The sequence below is a fragment of the Phyllobates terribilis genome, unplaced genomic scaffold (assembly GCF_046119375.1).
Source record: "Phyllobates terribilis strain yellow unplaced genomic scaffold, ASM4611937v1 Scaffold_4__5_contigs__length_816908805, whole genome shotgun sequence".
In the NCBI taxonomy this organism is placed as follows: Eukaryota; Metazoa; Chordata; class Amphibia; order Anura; family Dendrobatidae; genus Phyllobates; species Phyllobates terribilis.
In genome coordinates, this window is record NW_027362764.1 from 652,303,339 (window position 1) to 652,324,642 (window position 21,304).

The 21,304-nt window shown below is 40.6% G+C and overlaps 1 protein-coding gene across 4 annotated transcripts in view; it reads right to left on the bottom strand.

The window, feature by feature from the left end:
• STAU2 (staufen double-stranded RNA binding protein 2) overlaps positions 1-21,304 on the bottom strand; it is a 379,482-nt gene that overhangs the window by 67,479 nt on the left and 290,699 nt on the right. For 2 of the 4 annotated variants that reach the window (XM_073679449.1, XM_073679448.1), the window contains one exon: positions 19,364-19,477. The exons of the other annotated variants lie outside the window; for them this stretch is intronic. In XM_073679449.1, coding sequence (XP_073535550.1) covers positions 19,364-19,477 — 114 coding nt within the window. The remainder of the gene's footprint in view (positions 1-19,363; positions 19,478-21,304) is intronic. 4 annotated transcript variants of the gene reach the window in all.

The window sequence follows — 21,304 nt, forward strand, 5'->3', positions numbered from 1 at the left end:
GCTCTGTTTAATGCAGTACATATCCCTGTTTAGCCTATTGGCTGATATTAGTAGCCTGGGAAGCTCCGTGGGTATTACCCCCTTCCCAGGCTTCAAACATCTGCCCCAGCCGTCTGCTTAACCTCCGATAGAGACTAAAATTATGGGCAACCCTAGGCCAATTTTTTTTTAATAAATCCTTTATTTTAACACTAAATAACAAGTACAGTAATCAACACTATCACTGTACTTCATATATATGTGACTGACATGTTTCTATCTATCTAATCTATGTGTGATGCTCTATTCTTTCTGTTCTAAATTGTCGGGTACCGGTGTATGCCGCTGATGAATTGCCGGCTTTTCATGTTTCACTATGAGCACTGTTCCCATCGATTTGGGCAATCACTGTAATGCCACAACCACCATGGCTGTGACATTACAGTGAGTGGCAGACAGCATGATTGGTGCTCTAAATAGCGCCAAACATGCAGGACGGGGACCCGAGCTCCCGCCCGAGCATCTCGAAAGTACTCGGCGAGCTCCGAGCATCTCGAGTACGGAGATGCTCGGGCGAGTACCGAGCAGTGGCGAGAATGCTCGCTCATCACTAGTAAAAAAAAAAAAAAAACTGTGGAATTGCACTTTTCCTGCAATTTCACCGCACTTGGAATATTTTTCCCATTTTCCAGTACACTATTTGGAAAAATTAATGGTGTTGTTCAAAAGTACAACTCGTACCACAAAAAACAAGCCCTCACACGGCTATATTGCCGGAAAAATAATAAAATGTTATGGCTCTGGGAAGAAGGGGAGCAAAAAAACAGAAGATCCCAAGGTGGTGAAGGGGTTACAGAGCACCACTTCACATTTCACGCTGTCAGCAATGGCACCACATGGAAGAGAAATGTCAAAAGACCAGAGAAAGAAATACATTTTTTTTTATACAAGAAAGGTGATGGGTACAAGGTCAGCCAAGCTTCACCGATCAGTCAGAAAACTGGAGCAAAAGTGATACAAAAATTTAACAAAGATGGAACAGCAACCATCTCCCAGACGTCCAGGCCAACCAGAGAAGTCAATACCTATATCGGAGCGTCTTCTCATGATCTAGAATAGGTGATAACTTTGTTTTTAGCTGCAAATCCCTTTAGGGGACTGCAAAAGTATTATATAATTATGGTTTGGCTCACAAAAAAATGATATATATACATCAAGCACGTACATGTTATTATCAAGCTACGTAAAAATATTTTAAATGTAAAGACTCATGGTACTTTTGTAACATATCAGTGTTTTAAAGTGAAAACATGTAATTGATGAGGTAGTTTTATCACCAGCAAAATTATTGAGGAGTTAACTAAAATAAACTGATATTCAGCAGGAAATCCGAAGACTGTTTATTCTCCTGTTGTCGCAATCTCTGAAAAGGAGTCCCTACCCAAACATGTCATGCTGGACAGAATGAATAGTAACAGCTGCCGGCCTGGTATCACTGAGAAGCCCAGTGGGGATGTCCTGCTGAATTAACGTCTTGTAAATGTTAAGAGACATCAAACAGGTCTTGCGGGGGTTTCTCTGTGTGAAAGATGTTGGAGGAGGACAGTGGTCACTCACAAGCTGGCAAGTCTTGTAAACAGTTGTGTACTTTATCAACAGGTGTCAAATCCAAGCCCTGCTCAGTGGATTGACATTGCTCTCAGGAAGCAATACGTGTTGTTAGGGCCACGCGAATGTTGTAGACCAAATCATTTCAAGATTCCTCATGATGTTCAAGATGGCATCTGTAGCGTATGATACATGGCTCCATTGTTCAAATGGGCCTAATCTGGCTCCGCTCACTTCTGTACCAGGAGGAGAGCAGAGAGGGTGACATCACCTCTACAGATTCCTTCTAGCTCGCATACGTGAGTGGCAGATATCTCGCACCTGTCCTATTCTAGTAAAGAGCATGATACGCGAGAAGGAAAATATCTGTAGAGGTGATGTCACCTTCTGCCCATACAGAAGTAAGAAGACTTGGACTACCCATTGATTTATCTACTTATCGAAAAAAAAAAAGCAAAATATACTATAAATATATTTCAACATTTGCCCTTATTCAAAAGCATAGACAAAACCTGATCAAGTATGTACTTGGATTAATTCATTATTTTTGGTAGTATACATAAATTCTAGGTCACAATGAACATATGTATCCATGTGTAAGTTACCAGGTTAATTATTTAAGGTTTCATCACATGGAAAAAGTACTGTACACTGATACAAAAACAGGTTAGACTCAAACTGGATTAAATAAATCTAGAAATCAGGTGCTATTCCATTACATCAAAATAAAAAAACAACAAAACATCAAGACTCTACACCAATAAGGTCCTTTTACTCAAATCTACTATTTGGACTAAAAAAACAACAAATATGCAAGTGAGAACTGAGAGGTCCTTACATAAAATAATGTTTGTTGACATGTAGCAGGAAAATTGTGTTCTTCAGACCTGCCCTTCCGTATTATATTACTAGTTTGGTCAACCATGTAAGCAAAATTGTATATCAACACATAGTAGCAAGTATTTAAGTGTAAAGGAAATGATACAATTAGTTACATTTATTTTACTCACTTATATAACACCATTAATTCCACAGCACTTTACAGACATCATCATCACTGTCCCCATTGGGGCTCACAATCTACATTCCCTATCAGTATGTCTTTGTAGTGTGGGAGGAAACCCACACAAACACGGGGAGAACATACAAACTCTTTGCAGATGTTGTCCTTGGTGGGATTTGAACCATGGTTTTCTAATTATTTTAAAAATATAAATTTGAGAATTGTTGAGTGCATTTGTATTCAGCCCCATGTAGTCTGATATCCCAAAATAAAATCTTGAGTGACAAATTGCCTCCAGAAATCCCATAATTAGTAAATTGAGTCCACCTGTCCGTAATTTCTCGGTATAACTACAGCTGTTCTGTGAAGGCCTCAGAGGTTTGTTTGAGAACATTAGGGATCAAACAGCATCATGAAAATCAAGCAACACACCAGGCAGGTCAGAGATAAAGTTGTGAAAAAGAGTAAAGCAGGGTTAGGTTATAAAAAAATAGCCCAAGCTCTTAACATCTTATTGAGAGCTGTTCAATCCATCATCCTAAAATGGAAGGAGTAGGGCACAACTACGAACCTACCAAGACATGGCCGTCCACCTAAACAACTGAAATCACAAGCAAGGTGAGCATCAATTAGAGAAGCAGCCATGGACACTCTGGAGGAGCTGCAGAGATTCACAGCTCAGGCGGGAGAATTTGTCCACAAGACAACCATTAGTCGCATACTCCACAAATCTGGCCTTTATGGCAGAGTAGCAAAAAGAAAGCAGTAAGAAGTCCAGTTTGTAGTTGGCAAAAAGTCATGTAGGGGACACCGCTAGCATGTGGAAGAAGATGCTCTGGTCAGATAAGACCAAAGTAGAACTTTTTATATGTTAAATGCAAAACACTGTGTGGTAGAAAACTAACACGGCACATTACCCTAAAACATCATCCCCACCGTCAAACATGGTGGTGGCAACATCATGCTGTGGGGGGGATGCTCGTCTTCAACTGAGACAGGGAAGCTGGTCAGAGTTGAAGATGGATGGAGCTAAATACAAGGCAATTCTGGAGGAAAACCTGTTAGAGGCTGCAAAAGCTTTGAGATTAATAAGATGGTTCACATTCCGGCAGGACAATGACGCTAAACATACTGCCAGAGCTACATTGGAATAGTTTAGATCAAAGCATATTCATGTGTGTGAATGACCCAACACAGTCCAGACCTAAATCCCATTGAGAATCTGTGGCAAGACTTGAAAATTGCTGTTCATAGACACCTCCATCCAATCCCACTGAGCTAGAGCTAGTTGGCACATCTAGGGGCTGTAATTGTTGCCATTCTTCTATGCAAAGCTGGTAGTGACATACCCCCAAAAGACTTGCAGCACTAATTACATATAAAGGTGTTCCAACAAAGTATCGACTCAGGGGGGCTGAATACAAATGCACATCACAATTTTCAGATTTTTATTTTTAAAATATTTAGAAAACCTTGTATCATTTCCTATACAAAACACTTCAACTTTGTGTTTGTATATCACATAAAATCGAAATACAAAGCATTTCAGTTTGTAGGTGCAACATGAAAAAAATGTGGAAAAGTTCATGGGGTATGAATACTTTTTGAAGGCACTGTATGTACATCAATGTATGATGAAATACACAATCAGTACTCATTATTTTGGACGTTCTCTGTGTTATGGACAACACTTTTACATCGCATTACATCTCAACTGTTGCATCTCATATTTGCCTGGTAAGGTTTATGAAATCTAGTGTACCAGATTGCACGGGAACATGTCGCATAATTTAAAATGTAATTAGTTTATAATACACACAATCTATCACAATCATTTCATGACATCAAGCAAAATGTGTAAAGTAGTCATTGGCACTTATATAAATTAAATTTGTAAGTTTTTTTTCATGAAAACCACACTGTTGTAATTACTTCCAAATGCTGCACTGGCTATGTCATTTCTGCAACAAAAATATGGTCAATTTGCTCAAGACTTCATCTAAATGTCAAGATTCTTCCGCACTGTTGGCTGACTTGAAAGTGAAGCTGTAGCTCTTAACATGTGAGATTTAATATTCTTAATACACATGGGCTGCCTCTTATCTGTAGCATCAATAAATGACAGGTTTATCATCTGCCGTAATTCAAGGAACAAGGCTACACACAAACTTGAGATCAAATGTTTCTTAAAAAAATGCTTAGAATCATTTTAAAAGTGAAGGAAAAACTTCTTTTAACCAAAGAGAAAGCGAAGTAAAAAAAAAAAAAAAAAAACCTTAGAATCGGGACTAAATATATAACAGCAACTTGTCTAAAACTGTAAAAGTGTTAGTAAGCGGCCTTTAGCCAAACCACAAAACACAAAGTAAAGATCTAGATCTTCATCCACGGCAGCCCAAAGCTGGCTATAACCGCTACATAAATGTGTCATGGACTCTCCAACCATAATAGGCAGATATGCCACCACTATGGCAGATAGCAGTCAAAAGGAGGATTGGCTGAAAATGTGGCCAACAGCTATTTAAAAAGTGTGTGCCCCGATTAAAGGTGCAATTGTCAGAAGGGTTGCACAGAATTAGAAAGCACGTCAGCTTTCTCCCAAAAAAAACACTGACACCTATCCACAAGATGTGTGTGGTTTTCGTCTGGCTTGACACGACTGATATGTACAGTCCGAGTATGGTCTAGAACAGGGATGACCAACTCAAATACACAGAGGGCCAAAATGAAAAGCTTGCACAAAGTCGCGAGCCAAACTTGATATTTATTTAAAAAAAATGTCTACAATTGAGGAATTTTTCTCTCATCATTAAATATAACAAACTTTTCCATATGGTAACAAACTTAAGGGGTTTGTCCCACAAACAAATTACATTTTAATTAATAGATCTTAGAATAAAATATTGGAATTAATTTAATATGTTATACAAGACCAATAAAAAGCTCATTCTCGTCTGGACTACTGCAACTCTCCATTAATCGGTCTCCCTCTTACTAAACTCTCTCCTCTCCAATCCGTCCTGAATGCGGCAGCCAGGATCATATTCCTCGCCAACCACTACACCGAAGCATCTACAATGTGCCAGTTGTTGCACTGGTTACCCATCCGCTATAGAGTTCAATATAAACTCATCACCTTTACCCACAAAGAACTCCATGCTTCAGTACCCCCCTACATCTCCTCCCTTGTCTCAACCTACCACCCTACACGTGCCCTCCGTTCTGCTAATGACCTAAGATTAACATCCTCAATAATCCGAATCTCCCACTCCAGTCTCCAAAACTTCTCACATGCTGCGCCACTTCTTTGGAACGCACTATCCAGGACTCTTCGTTTAGTCCCCAATACCCACAGTTTTAAACGTGCCCTAAAAACGCATTTCTTTAGACTGGCCTATCGCCTCACCACGCCTATCTAACTATCCCATTTTTTTTTCCCCCTATACAACACTTCCTTCCAAATCTAGACCCTCATATGAATTGTTCACACACTATGTACTTAATAGACTTCTATGTCTGTACTTGTTCACATACTGGTTGGTGACTGGTTCATATAGCATTAGGTGATTACCCCATTTAGTATATTGATGGGTGACCATACAACACAAGCAATTGTTACCATCCACCTTTCGTGTCTCCCCCATTTCCTCAGATTGTAAGCTTGAGAGCAGGGCCTTCTCTCCTCCTGGTATCGGTTGATTTATGTGAATATTGTTATTCTGTAATGTCTTATTGTCTGTACAATTCCCCTCTAAAATGTAAAGTGCTGCGGAATATGTTGGCGCTATAGAAATAAAAATTATTACTATTAAAAGCATATGGCCCAATTGCTTAATTTAAACATGTAATAGCAAAGGATAAAAAACCTTGAATATGGCCACGGCCCCACTATCAGTATTTTTTCTCAGGAGTGGGAGCAAAAACCAGGAATGGTGATAAATGCAGAATTGGTGACTTGTTTCTATTATACCTTTTCTCTTATTGCTCCTCACCTGGTTTTGGCTCCCACTCCTGAGAAAAAATACTGACCGAATACTGACCAAATACTGGTAGTGGGGCCGTGGGCTAATACAGATAAAGTATGATTCAAACAAAAGTGCTCCCCAAACAGTATGGTACCCTCCACACGCACTGTATGATGACCCTACTGTACCCTCACTCCTCCCGACAAAGAAAGGTGACCCCATCACAGTATGATTCTTCAACTGTAATCCCCACACAGCCCTACATACAGTATAATGAGCCCCACATAGTCCTTCATACAGTATAACGGGGCCCGCATTGCCTTCCATACAGTACAATGGCCACCACACAGTGCTCCATACAGTACAATGGCCACCACATAGTGCTCCATACAGTACAATGGCCACCACATAGTGCTCCATACAGTACAATGGCCCCCACATAGTGCTCCATGCAGTATAATGGCCACCACATAGTGCTCCATACAGTACAATGGCCACCACATAGTGCTCCATACAGTACAATGGCCACCACATAGTGCTCCATACAGTACAATGGCCACCACATAGTGCTCCATACAGTACAATGGCCACCACATAGTGCTCCATACAGTACAATGGCCACCACATAGTGCTCCATACAGTACAATGGCCACCACATAGTGCTCCATACAGTACAATGGCCACCACATAGTGCTCCATACAGTACAATGGCCACCACATAGTGCTCCATACAGTACAATGGCCACCACATAGTGCTCCATACAGTACAATGGCCACCACATAGTGCTCCATACAGTACAATGGCCACCACAAAATGCTCCATACAGAATAAAGGCCACCTCATAGTGCTCCATACAGAATAATGGCCACCACAAAGTGCTCCATACAGAATAATGGCCACCACAAAGTGCTCCATACAGAATAATGGCCCCACATAGTCCTCCATACAGAATAATGGGCACCACATAGTGCTCCATACAGAATAATGGCCACCACAAAATGCTCCATACAGAATAAAGGCCACCTCATAGTGCTCCATACAGAATAATGGCCACCACAAAGTGCTCCATACAGAATAATGGCCACCACAAAGTGCTCCATACAGAATAATGGCCACCACAAAGTGCTCCATACAGAATAATGGCCACCAAAGAGTGCTCCATACAGTATAATGGCCACCACAAAGTGCTCCATACAGTATAATGGCCACCACATAGTGCTCCATACAGTATAATGGCCCTACATTAAAAAAAATATAAAAAATACTCAACTATGCTGGTCCCCGCTGCTCTGGTGTCTTCAGATCCTCTGCACATATCAGTACAGCAGCTGATGCTACCTCCATCATTGCTTTCAACTGTATCGTTGAAAGTGTGATGCTGGTCCAGGCCAAATCTGCTCACCCAGGCCCGCACGCCAGAGTTTGATGTATATGGTCTATAATGTCCAGATCGGCTGCAGGTATCCTGGCCCAAACTCAATAGCCTCATAGGCCAGAGACCCATGGCTGGCCTGGACAGTGCCATCACTACTTAGGACCGTGAATGTCGGACCTCAGAAAGAGGCCTTACAGCTCAGTCTCAATCACTTCAATGGAGTGGAGTAACAATAACAGGCACAACTAATGGAGATGTATTATGAATGTGCAGTCTGCAGTAAATGACTGATATTTTGCCCAGCTGCACCAATTAATTGGTTCCAGTTAGAACTTGATTGTTTTGGGCTTTTTTTTACAGTTGAAATAAAAATCATGTTTATAGCCCTGCTAGTAATTGCTAATACCTTACAAAAATAATGAGTTATCACGCAGTGATTTTCATAAGAGGTGTAATTGGCAACTCGTAATTAATGTTGCGGCTGTCGATACATTTATTAACACTGTAAAAAAAAGCACATCCCTGATTAATAAAATCCAAGTGGGATGTTGATGGAGAGAGAGACTAATCTTAAAAGTGAGGAGTTAGTGAATTTAAATTTTTTTACTAAAAATAGCGCCCTGACAAACCTGCAGATAAGGGTGGGACACTGGTGGTCATGGACACTTAAATATTTGGAAGAGATTGAAAGACAGACTAATGACAAAAAGGTATGTGAAAAGGTTGGGGTTGATCCTAGGTTTTGTATTATCAAAAAATATGTATCTCCTATTTCTGTAGGCTTTACAGAGTTTCAGTCAGCAAGTTTTTGCCATTTAACAGCAGCATAGTATTCGGCAACAGAGTCTGATTCCAGGGATGTGTCACTTTCAATACAATCAGTGTTTTATCAATAGGAGATTATCACTAGAGGACTAGGTCTCATATGCCTGCCAGTCCAGATAATCAGTGTAACCCCGCCCCCATCACTGATTAGCAACTTCCTGTGTACACTGTGCAATGTCAGCAAGCTGCCAATCAGGGGTGTAGGCGGGGGTTATACACAGCTCAGAATTGTGACTATTGCTACATCTACAACTAAATAGAGCAGCCCAGAAAATGATGCATCACTGGAATAAGGCTCTCTGTCCCTACAACATGCTGCTCTCATATTACATAGAAAAAAACAGCTGACAGATTCCCTTTAATCAACCGGCATTATTGATTCAGATAAATATGTCCCAAAGTTTACAAAAAGTTAGATGGGCCGCTAAGGTGCCCAAACGTCTCAAATAAAAGATCTAGATTTGCCCCATGTTTGTTTTTTTTTTTTTTATAAAAATCTGGGATTATTTCCTATATAGTTATTATTAAAGCACAATTAATTTCATGGCGCTTTACATGTGAAAAGGGGTATACAAAGCAGACAAGTGTAATAATTTGAACAAAAACGAGTCACCGACTGGTACAGGAGGAGAGAGGACCCTGCCCGCGAGGGCTCACAATCTACAAGTATACCAGTTCATTCTTATATTCAGGATACAACAGCTAGTTTTTACAAAATGAAGTCAAGTCTCTCAATTTAAGATAATTTTGGTATCTTTGATATAGCCAATCTTTATAAATGTAGTAATGATGTAAGGGGCCTTGATATCATTCAGGAGTAGGGAAGAGCGGACCTGTTGATGTTCGGGTTTTTCAGGTACGATTGAACTTTAATCCAAAGTTTAGTTTGGGTACCTCTCTCTCTCCGAACTATAAAACGGACTTCCAGGAGAAGTCAATGTTCGGAGTTCAGCACCGGTATGAACTCCGAACTTTACAGTTCAGGTTCGCTCATCTCTATTCAGGAGACATTGATGGCCATTACCTACACTGATGAATGTCCTGCTTTCTTTTTTGAACCTATTGGAGATTATACTTACTAACAATTGCTTCATTTTTAGCAATTCTTTGGATCCCATGTCCATTTTGGGATGTACAATGAGACCCACTCATATGTCTTTATGAGAGCCTTCAAGGAACGGAGCATAAGTGTATTTCAGCACTTCAAACATGTACCGAAGTGGTGGAGATATATTGAGGACATTATCGTGATTTGGAAAGAGACTCATTTTGCATAATTTTCTTATTTTTTTTTCACACTGATTAAAAGACATTAAATTTACAATGGTGATATCCAGGGAATGTCTAAAATTTCTTGACACTTGTATATATAAAAAGGGTTGATATAGACATTTAATGAATCCCCACCGAATGTTTATTGAAATTGTAAAGTGCACATATGCTTAAAGCCCTCCCATAAAATCAACTACTTAGGGTTAAAAGAACTGTACAGGATCCAGACATTCTTCCAGAAAGACTTGTTCACATGGGTAGGAAATGGAGAGAAAAGGGGTATCCACTAAAATGGTTTTATAGACATCGGAAGATTGCGGATGAAGTCCCCACGGAGAACCTTTTGTTGAGTAAGGAGAGAAAACAGTATTCTAAGAGATAGGCATCTGTACATATTCTTATTTATTATTATAGCGCCATTTATTCCATGGCGCTTTACATGTGAAAAAGGGGGTATACATAGCAAATACACTTACAAAAATCTTGAACAAAAAACGCAACGGCAATTGGTACTGGAGGAGAGAGGACCCTGCCCGCGAGGGCTCACAATCTACAAGGGATGGGTGAGGATACAGTAGGTGAGGGTAGAGCTGATAATGCAGTGGTATGGTGGAGCGGTGGTTACTGCAGGTTGTACGCTTATCGGAAGAGGTGGGTCTTCAAGTTCCTTTTGAAGGTTTCCACGGTAGGCGAGAGTCTGATGTTTTGGGTTAGAGAGTTACAGAGTACATATTCACATAATTCGCAGTAAAGTTGGTGAGATTATTAAGCCAGATTGGCTGATCTTGAGGCTCTTATTTGTTGAAATTTTAGATCTTTATTATCTCCATTTTAAGTGATATTGACGGCCTTGCAATTTTGAGGGTCCGTTTAGTATATGCAGATGTAGGGTGCTATATTAAATGTTATCAGATTACTTTAGGTCCCACAAGTAGGATACCTTCCGTGCTTTAATTGCAGACATTGTGGATATATGATCAAAGGGAACGCGCTTACCAGTGACGTACCGATAATGGCGGCAGGCCACGCGACTGCTATGGGACCCGTGAGCCGGGGGGGCCCATAGAAGTCCAGGGGTGGACATACCGCCGATGCAGCTGCATCGGGGCCTGGAGGGTCAGGGGGGCCCTTGCCGGGCGGCTAATATTGAGGGCAATCTGGCCTGCTTCTCTGAGCCCGAAGCTCTGGGGGGTCAATGGCCAGATTTCCCTCATCCTGTGCAGCGGGCAGGGAGCAATCCCTTCAGCTCCGCTGCTGACAGGAGGAAATGGCAGTGGAGCTGAGGGATCAGTCCTCTGCTTCCTGACCCAGACGCGCGCAGCTTGATGACGTCATCATGCAGCACGCGCCTGGGTCAGGAAAAAAGTTGCCAGCAAGAGGTGCTGAGAGGTAAGTTGTGTTTATTTTTTTTTTTTTAACTGAAACCCTGGGGAGAGGAACAGGAGAATGAGGGGAGGTGGGGGGAGAGCAATGATGACGACGGTGGGGCTGGGGAGAGCAATGATGAGGAAGGTGGAGATGGGGAGATCAATGGTGGGGCTAGGGGTGCTGGGAGAGGTCAATGACGGGGGTTTCACTTTGTTTGTACCGTAAAGCCTTGTATATTTTCCGTGTGCACATAGCCTTACAGTTAATTGGGGAGAGCCACAGAGACTGAATAATTTATATCATTGGCCGGGGGAGATTATAGTTAATGAGGGGCAGAGTGCTGCTTATCATTTTATATTTTGATCACTAAGTGACTAATAGTATATTAATGATGGGGTACATATCGGTAGACAGGGGCGCAGTGTGGGGGAGACATGTATCTATACAATATATGTGACCTTGTTATTTTCTAGGCTGGAGATCATCGTGACAATGTTACATGTAAAATCCCTTAGGCTGCATTCTCACATTTGTGTGAAATGTTCGTGAGCTGCCAAATTTTTTTTTTTTATCGGATGGTCCACGGACTCGTAGAGCTTTATAGATCCATTCACACATCCATGAAAATCACATATCTGAGAATGAGATCTGTGAGGGTCAGAGAATGTCCTGTTCTGATCCGATTCTGAGGATCAGCATAGGACATGCTCAATGACTCTGTGAAACAGGGCAACACACCGACACTGCACACGGATACAGGAATGTAGCCTTATTATGTATAGCATACTCCCTTAGTATATAATGCACTCACTTATTATGTATAGCGCCGTCCTTAGTTATACAGTTTCATCTTTTATTATATATAACACCCTCCTTTACGTACCATCCTCTCTAGGGGGTCACAGTTGGGGGATCATACGGAGTTGGGGTCAGCATACTTTACCCTGGGAGTTGAGGTGGGGTACAGTAGGGTCATTATACTGCACATGTGGAGGAATTCACCATAGGGGTATCATACTGTGCTTGGGGGACACTTATTGGCATCATACTTTATGAGGCAATGAAACAGGAATCTAGGACTTCAGCAGGAGGAAAATTACTATGTAAAAGATGGAAAGTTGTGAGATCTGCTCTTCTGTGACCCCGACAATTCTTTACATTTTTTTTTTTGGGGGGGGGGGGTGAGGCCCAATAAGAACTTCTGCTAACTGGCTCCATGATTCCTATATATGCCCCTGGAGCTTACAAATCCCATAACAGGTGAATGATATAAAATTAAACACTTTTTGACCTGCTTTATAATCACAAATCCACAATCAGGCTTAAAGGGGTTCTCTGGTCTTGAACTAAAAGTCTGCAGTCACTCTAGAAACTTGTGAATCCTCACATCACATGCACTGTGCGTTGTAAGGATTATCTGATGCCGGCGCCAGGGACATCTGTCATGTGACCACAAGTATGTGATGTGCGTACTCCTGGCCACATTCAGACTAGACTGTTTCCGGCCTTGCTCAATACACTTGCATTGAGCGAGGCCAAACCCATCCAGTCGAAGTGTGGCCAGGAGTATGAATATCGCATACTTCCAGTCTTGTGACTGCCGTTTCAGGCTTTGGCAGCGGAGAATCCTTACAGTGCGCAGTGCATGTGATGATTCCCAAGTCTGCAGTCACGTATATCCCAATGCTATTAACTGTTATCTCTCTTTAAGCATGTGATATTATGTACGATTTTCACATTGTTCGAGTACATCACAATCTTTTTATGATGTGAGTATTGCATATTTTTACCCCAAGTCACTAATTATTTAATTGAAATTGGATTATACAGGGTGGGCCATTTATACGGAGACACCGAAATAAAATGGGAATGGTTGGTGATATCAACTTCCTGTTTGTGGCACATTAGTATATGGGAGGGGAAAACTTTTCCAGATGGGTGGTGACCATGGTGGCCATTTTGAAGTCAGCCATTTTGGATCCAACTTTTTTTTTTTTCAATGGGAAGAGGGTCATGTGACACAAACTTATTGAGAATTTCATAAGAAAAACAATGGTGTGCTTGGTTTTAACGTAACTTTATTCTTTCATGAGTTTTTCAGAAGTTTATGACCACTTATAAAATGTGTTCAAAGTGCTGCCCATTTTGTTGGAATGTTAATGCAACCCTCTTCTCCCACTCTTGACACACTGATAGCAACACCGCAGAAAAAATGCTAGCACAGACTTCCAGTATACGTTGTTTCAGATGCTGCACATCTCGTGTCTTCACAGCATAGACAATTGTCTTCAGATGACCCCAAAGATAAAAGTCTAAGGGGGTCAGATCAGGAGACCTTGGTGGCAATTCAACTGGCCCACTATGACCAATCCACTTTTCAGGAAACTGTTCATGTAGGAATGCTCGGACCGGACACCCATAATGTGGTGGTGCACCATCTTGTTGGAAAAACTCAGGGGACGTGCCATCTTCAGTGCATAAAGAGGACAACACATCATCATGTAGGAATTTCAGATATCCAGTGGCATTGAGGTTTCCATTGATGAAGAATGGCCCCACTATCTTTGTACCCCATATACCACACCAATTCATCAAGATACGAGATGTGCAGTATCTGAAACAACAGATACTGGAAGCCTGTGCTAGCATTTCTTCTGCGGTGTTGCTATCAGTGTGTCAAGAGTGGGAGAAGAGGGTGGCATTGACAATCCAACACAATGGGCAGCACTTTGAACACATTTTATAAGTGGTCATAAACTTGTAAAAAACTCATGAAAGAATAAAGTTACGTTAAAACCAAGAACACCATTGTTTTTCTTATGAAATTCTCAATAAATTTGATGTGTCACATGACCCTCTTCCCATTGAAAAAAATAAAGTTGGATCCAAAATGACCGACTTCAAAATGGCCACCATGGTCACCACCCATCTGGAAAAGTTTCCCCCTCCATATACTAATGTGCCACAAACAGGAAGTTGATATCACAAACTACCATTTTATTGAGGTGTATCCATATAAATGGCCCACCCTGTAGTATGTTACTTGAATGCAATTTGTTATGCTAGAAAAATGGTAATACAGCTGAAACATTGCATGGAGTATAATTGAAGGTTATTATTTTTTTTTTTCAGTGCTTTCCTATGTTTTGATTATTCATAGAACCATTGAGTCAGCTTACGTAGGCTTGCACCAATTATACATTTTGGTCTGGTGCAGCTTTATTTTTTTTCTATCCACTTTCTAATGCCTAGGTAAGGCGGCGTGAAGAACACTGGTTCCGATTACAGGAAGATCACCTCACTTGGCCCCACATGTACAGTACAGGCCAAAAGTTTGGACACACCTTCTCATTTAAAGATTTTTCTCTATTTTCATGACTTTGAAAATTGTGCATTCACACTGAAGGCATCAAAACTATGAATTAACACATATGGAATTATATACTTAACAAAAAAGTGTGAAACAACTGAAAATATGTCTTATATTCTAGGTTCTTCAAAGTAGCCACCTTTTGCTTTGATGACTGCTTTGCACACTCTTCGCATTCTCTTGATGAGCTTCAAGAGGTAGTCACCGGAAATGGTCTTCCAACAATCTTGAAGGAGTTCCCAGAGATGCTTAGCACTTGTTGGCCCTTTTGCCTTCACTCTGCGGTCCAGCTCACCCCAAACCATCTCGATTGGGTTCAGGTCTGGTGACTGTGGAGGCCAGGTCAACTGGCGTAGCACCCCATCACTCTCCTTCTTGGTCAAATATCCTTAAACAGCCTGGAGGTGTGTTTGAGGTCATTGTCCTGTTGAAAAATAAATGATGGTCCAACTAAACGCAAACCGGATGGAATAGCATGCCGCTGCAAGATGCTGTGGTAGCCATGCTGGTTCAGTATGCCTTCAATTTTGAATAAATCCCCAACAGTGTCACCAGCAAAGCACCCCCACACCATTACACCTCCTCCTCCATGCTTCATGGTGGGAACCAGGCATGTATAGTCCATCCGTTCACCTTTTCTGAGTCGCACAAAGACACGGTGGTTGGAACCAAAGATCTCAAATTTGGACTCCTCAGACCAAAGCACAGATTTCCACTGGTCTAATGTCCATTCCTTGTGTTCTTTAGCCCAAACAAGTCTCTTCTGCTTGTTGCTTGTCCTTAGCAGTGGTTTCCTAGCAGCTATTTTACCATGAAGACCTGCTGCACAAAGTCTCCTCTTAACAGTTGTTGAAGAGATGTGTCTGCTGCTAGAACTCTGTGTGGCATTGACCTTGTCTCTAATCTGGGCTGCTGTTAACCTGCGATTTCTGAGGCTGGTGACTCGGATAAACTTATCCTCAGAAGCAGAGGTGACTCTTGGTCTTCCTTTCCTGGGACGGTCCTCATGTTAGCCAGTTTCTTTGTAGCGCATGATGGTTTTTGCAACTGCACTTGGGGACACTTTCAAAGTTTGCCCAATTTTTCGGACTGACTGACCTTCATTTCTTAAAGTAATGATGGCCACTCGTTTTTCTTTACTTATCTGCTTTTTTCTTGCCATAATACAAATTCTAACAGTCTATTCAGTAGGACTATCAGCTGTGTATCCACCTGACTTCTGCACAACACAACTGATGGTCCCAACCCCATTTATAAGGCAATAAATCCCACTTATTAAACCTGACATGGCACACCTGTGAAGTGAAAACCATTTTCGGTGACCACCTCTTGAAGCTCATCAAGAGAATGTCAAGAGTGTGCAAAGCAGTCATCAAAGCAAAAGGTGGCTACTTTGAATAACCTAGACTATGAGACATATTTTCAGTTGTTTCACACTTTTTTGTTAAGTATATAATTCCACATGTGTTAATTCATAGTTTTGATGCCTTCAGTGTGAATGTACAATTTTCATAGTCATGAAAATACAGAAAAATCTTTAAATGAGAAGGCGTGTCCAAACTTTTGGTCTGTACTGTATGTCTATGGAAAAACAAGATAGTCTCCTGGGACAACAAACGGATAAAACATGGAAGGGAATGGACATCAGAGAACACATCCAGCATCATACATCCAGCACCATACACATCAGACATAATAAATAATAATCTTTTTATTTATATAGCGCCAACATATTCTGCAGCGCTTTACAATTCAGACAATTTACAGACATTATCACTGTCCCCATGGGGGCTCACAATCTACATTCCCTATCAGTAGGTGTGTGTGGGAGGAAACCAGGGAACCCGGAGGAAACCCACACAAACACGGGAAGAACATACAAACTCCTTGCAGATGTTGTCCTTGGTGGGATTTGAACCCAGGACCCCAGTGCTGCAAGGCTGCAGTGTTAACCACTGAGCCACCGTGCTGCCCTGCCTCATTGTTTCATGTAACCAATGTGCACCACTGCAACAAGTGATAGGCTGCAGGAGACACCTGTCTGTGCGATCTTAACACAATGTGCATAGATTGACACTGTACATTTGGTTCAGGGCATTTAGTATTCTCACTTTTTTTGGACATTGAAAACTCCATTGGTATGCAAAATGTAATGAATTATGATCTGTCAATCAAATCATATCTGGTTCCCTGCAAGCTTCTATATATACATATATATTTATATTGTTTGATAACTGGTTATTTCCAATCTGCTATACATGACTTACATAAAATACATCATGTAACAAGGGATGAAGTAACCCCATAGTATCCCCGGGTGTAAATTGTGGAATGTAAACAACTCATTTAACGCTTCTCAAATCAAGCACAAAAGGAGCAGAATCCAACTTAATGAGACGGAGGAAAAAGAAAACAAATTATGCAATCTACCAAAACTTGCCATCAGGAGAGCTTTTCACAATGTTATTTCATTGCAAACAAGACCTCATAGGAAAGACTCGGAAATAAACTGCATCTATACAACAACCAGACTCTTATAGTGAGAAAGGAAAATCTGTCTGAAAGACCTTACAATTTATTTCTTACATTAAGAACCACAAAATGTATTAGGCCACCAATCTTACTATAGATATCTTACTGCCTCCAGCAGCCATAGCTAATGTGGAGTACGACTTCACTGCCAATACTAAGCGCAGAATTTGTCTTCTGGTCTTTAGTTTGTGGGTACATCTTGTTTAAGACCACATTCAGACGTTTGTAATTTTCACGTACGCAAAAAAAATGTTACCGGTGTCAGTGTTTTTCACATACGGATAAAGAAATTACAAAGCTTCTCCTATCCTTTGCAGTGGTAAATACTGAAAGCACATGGATGTATCAGTGTGCTGTCCGTGCTTTTCATAGACACGCGGTCCGCTAAAAAAAATACAGACACTGTATAGGAGCATAGATTATAATGGATCTGTGTTCTGTCTAAGGGCCAGATTTAGTCACATGAGTGATTTATACATCAGCCTTAAACCGAAGTTTGAGTAAACTTTTTTTTTTTTTTTTGGTTAAATTTCCCCCCACACACACACACACACAGTGGGGGAAATAAGTATTTGATACACTGCCGATTTTGCAAGTTTTCCCACCTACAAAGAATGGAGAGGTCTGTAATTTTTATTGTAGGTACAAGTCAATTGTGAGAGACAGAATCTAAAGAAAAATTAGACAAATCACATTGTATGATTTTTAAATAATTAAATTGCATTTTATTGTAAGAAAATAAGTATATGATTACCTACAAACCAATGCAAGAATTGTGGCTCTCGCAGACCTGTTAGTTTTTCTTTAAGACCTCTGCACTCATTACCTGTATAAAATACACCTGTCCACACACTCAATCATACTCCAGTCTATCAAATGCTTATTTTCCCCACTATGCATACACACATACATACACAAGGGAGTGCTTGTTTAAGGGCCCATAGCCTGAAACGCGTCAATATAGAAAATATAGGAAGAAAATTGGTCCAGTAGGCTGCCAAAAGGCTTACGGCATCATTAATCGAGCTGCAGAAATTTCAGGCAAGCACTTGTTACAGTGCATCCCTTAATCTCCCTATGTCTTGCTTGTGGGGTAGGGTGGCAAGAAGGATGCCTTTTCTTACAAAGAAAAGCATCCAAGACTGGATAAGTTTTGCCAAAACCTACATAAAGTCTACCTAAAAACATGTGAAAAATGTGTTATGGACTGATGAGACCAAGTTTGAAATTTTTGGGCACAATTTCAAAGGATATTAGTGGCACAAAGTCAACACTTCGTATCTCAAAAGAACACCATACCCACTGTGAAGTATGGTGGAGGCAGAATTATGCTTTGGGTTGTTTTCTGGCAGCTGGAACTGGAACTTTGGCCAAGGTAAAGGGAATGAACAGTTACAGATATCAGGCATTTTTTTTCATTAAAACCTTCAGGCCTCTGCTAAAAACTGAAGATGAATTTTACCTTTCAGCACAACAATGACCCCAAGATTACCTCTAAATCAACAAAATAATAGCTTTACCAGAAGATCGAAATTTCAGAATGTTAGAGGCCCGACCTGATTCCAATTGAAAATCTGTGGGTTGACCTGAAGAGGGAGCTGTACACAGGAAATGCCTCCACAACCTGAAAGATTTGGAATGCTATTGCAAGGAAGAGTAGGCAAAGACTGACAATTCTAGATGTGGCTTGCCGATAGACTCCTATCCAAAAAGACTGAATGCTGTCATGAATTCAAAGGGTACATCAACAAAGTATTAGTTTAAGGGTATGCAACCACATCAAGTTCTTTAATTTTATTTTTCGACCGAAAAAGATTTAAGATTCACATAGCTGGTTCCTTCATTGTGGTTGAGTCATTAGTTACTTAGAAACCTGTAGAGAAAAAACTAATTGTGGACACTCCTGTGTGAAGATCCCCAGGAATCTCCAGAATGAGCGGGAACAGGCAATTATAACTTTGGGCAGTGAGGGCCTTTTCTCCTGGAAAGCGCATTTTAGCATTTCCCAAGAAGATTACTTTATGTGCATCGTTCATTCTTTGCTCAATAACATACAATATGGTACCTGATCATGGCTGGTTTCCACAGAGTTGCCAATGCCATGGAATGTCATCTGCACCGGCGAAAGAGTCAAACATGTCAAGAACTCATTCCCACTCTGTCGATCACTGTAATTTACCTTTAACGTATAAAAAAAAATGTGGAAAAGAAAATTAAATTATGAAAATGCAAAGTAGACAATCTAGAAAAAAATAACCTAGAAATAAAGAATTCAATTATTGTACAAAATGTAGTGGATTCTTCAGATCTGATTCTTTTTAGGAGTTGGATTAAGAGTTTGTAAAGGTCCATTTACACTGTATGATAATTATGAACAAGTGTTCACTGGAACTCGTTACCCAATAATCGTGCAGTCTAAACAGGATGCCAATCACCTGACTAAGGAGAAAAATGATTGATCGTTGGGTGAAATGATCTTTTGGTTTGCCCAAAAGATAATTCTCAGCAGTGCCTCATCCTGTATAAGTCGGACCTGTGCTGCCAAGAACAATGGCAGCCCATGCGCACTGAACAATCTATTACTGATCGTGCAATGCGCATCTAAAGCGGTGTTGGCCTATGTAAACAGGATATAAAATGGCTACTGACTGGCAAACAGGTTGCTGGTCGGTGGCAGTTTAACGCTATGCATCGCGCACTGTAAATGAACCATAAGGCACGTGTACATTGCCATTTGTTTCAGCCAGGTGACATGCTGACTATGCATACTGTATAGTAATACACAAGATACTTTCTCCTCAGAATCCGGATACAAAAAAGTAAAAGAAAAAATATACGAAAACCCTCACCACAAACTCAGCAAGACATGAAGATTCAATATAGATAAAACTTTTGTATATTTCTTCAAGTCCTGAACCTTTCTCCTCGTTAAAGATGACCTGTCACCGGATAAAAAGTGACCAGTTTTTGCTAATTATTTTAATCCCACAGTTAATAAAATAACAGTTTTTTTCCTTGTTTTTTTATTTTAAATCTGCCATACGTGTCCAGAGGTATGAGACTTTTTATTTAGTGCTAAATAACACCCAAGAGGGCGTCTCTTTAGACTGCTCTGCTTCATTACCTTCTAATCCATGGCCCCTTGTACAGACCATAAAAATTAGCACTAAATAAAAAGACCCACATCTCGGTTAGTGTATGGCAGATTTAAGAAAATAAAACTATATAAAACAAACCAAACTCAGGGAAGCAGCAGGAACAACATAAAAGCAAGAATTGGACACTTAACCTGATGACAGGTCTTCTTGAAGCACTTCTTCCTTAGAGAATAGATGTGTACATGTCAGTATGAAGAAGCCACTTTAGCGTTTTAATGACAGAGGTTCTTGAGGAACCAGCCACTGAAAATCCAATTGATCTTGAGGATTGGCCAATTTCAATCCTGGACCCAGATGGATAGCAGGATGGGCTTCAATGTTCGTTGCCCATTAAAATTGATGGGAATTGCAATAAATTCTGGGAGACCGCAAAAGCCACCAGTTCCAAAAGTAGGCAGCTCCTATCGAGAACATGTCCTACACAAAGGGGAAAGTTTGAATTTGCGGAAATCAAGCAAGGTTCTGTATTTGACCAACTAATTTATGTCTTTGCTATTTGAAGTCATGTAACTCATCGTAGACCGGTATTTGTAATTTTTTTTTAGAGATATTTTTCTTAGAAGAAAGAATTCTGAAAAATAATATTTTATCCAAGACTGAAATTAAACCAATTCTTCTACTTGATACTAAAGATAATGAACAACAATAAAATTAATCCTCAGAACAAGAATGCTTGTGAATTACTAATGAAACATCCATTTACACCAGCTGTGTCCCATCAGACCTGACCCTCCTCTATGTAGCACCTCTTTTATCTGTGCAAGCCCAGATAACAGAACATCATGAATATAGATGTGCAGCAGTATGTACCGAGAAAGGCTTGATGGAGACAGATGAAAGCAAGGATA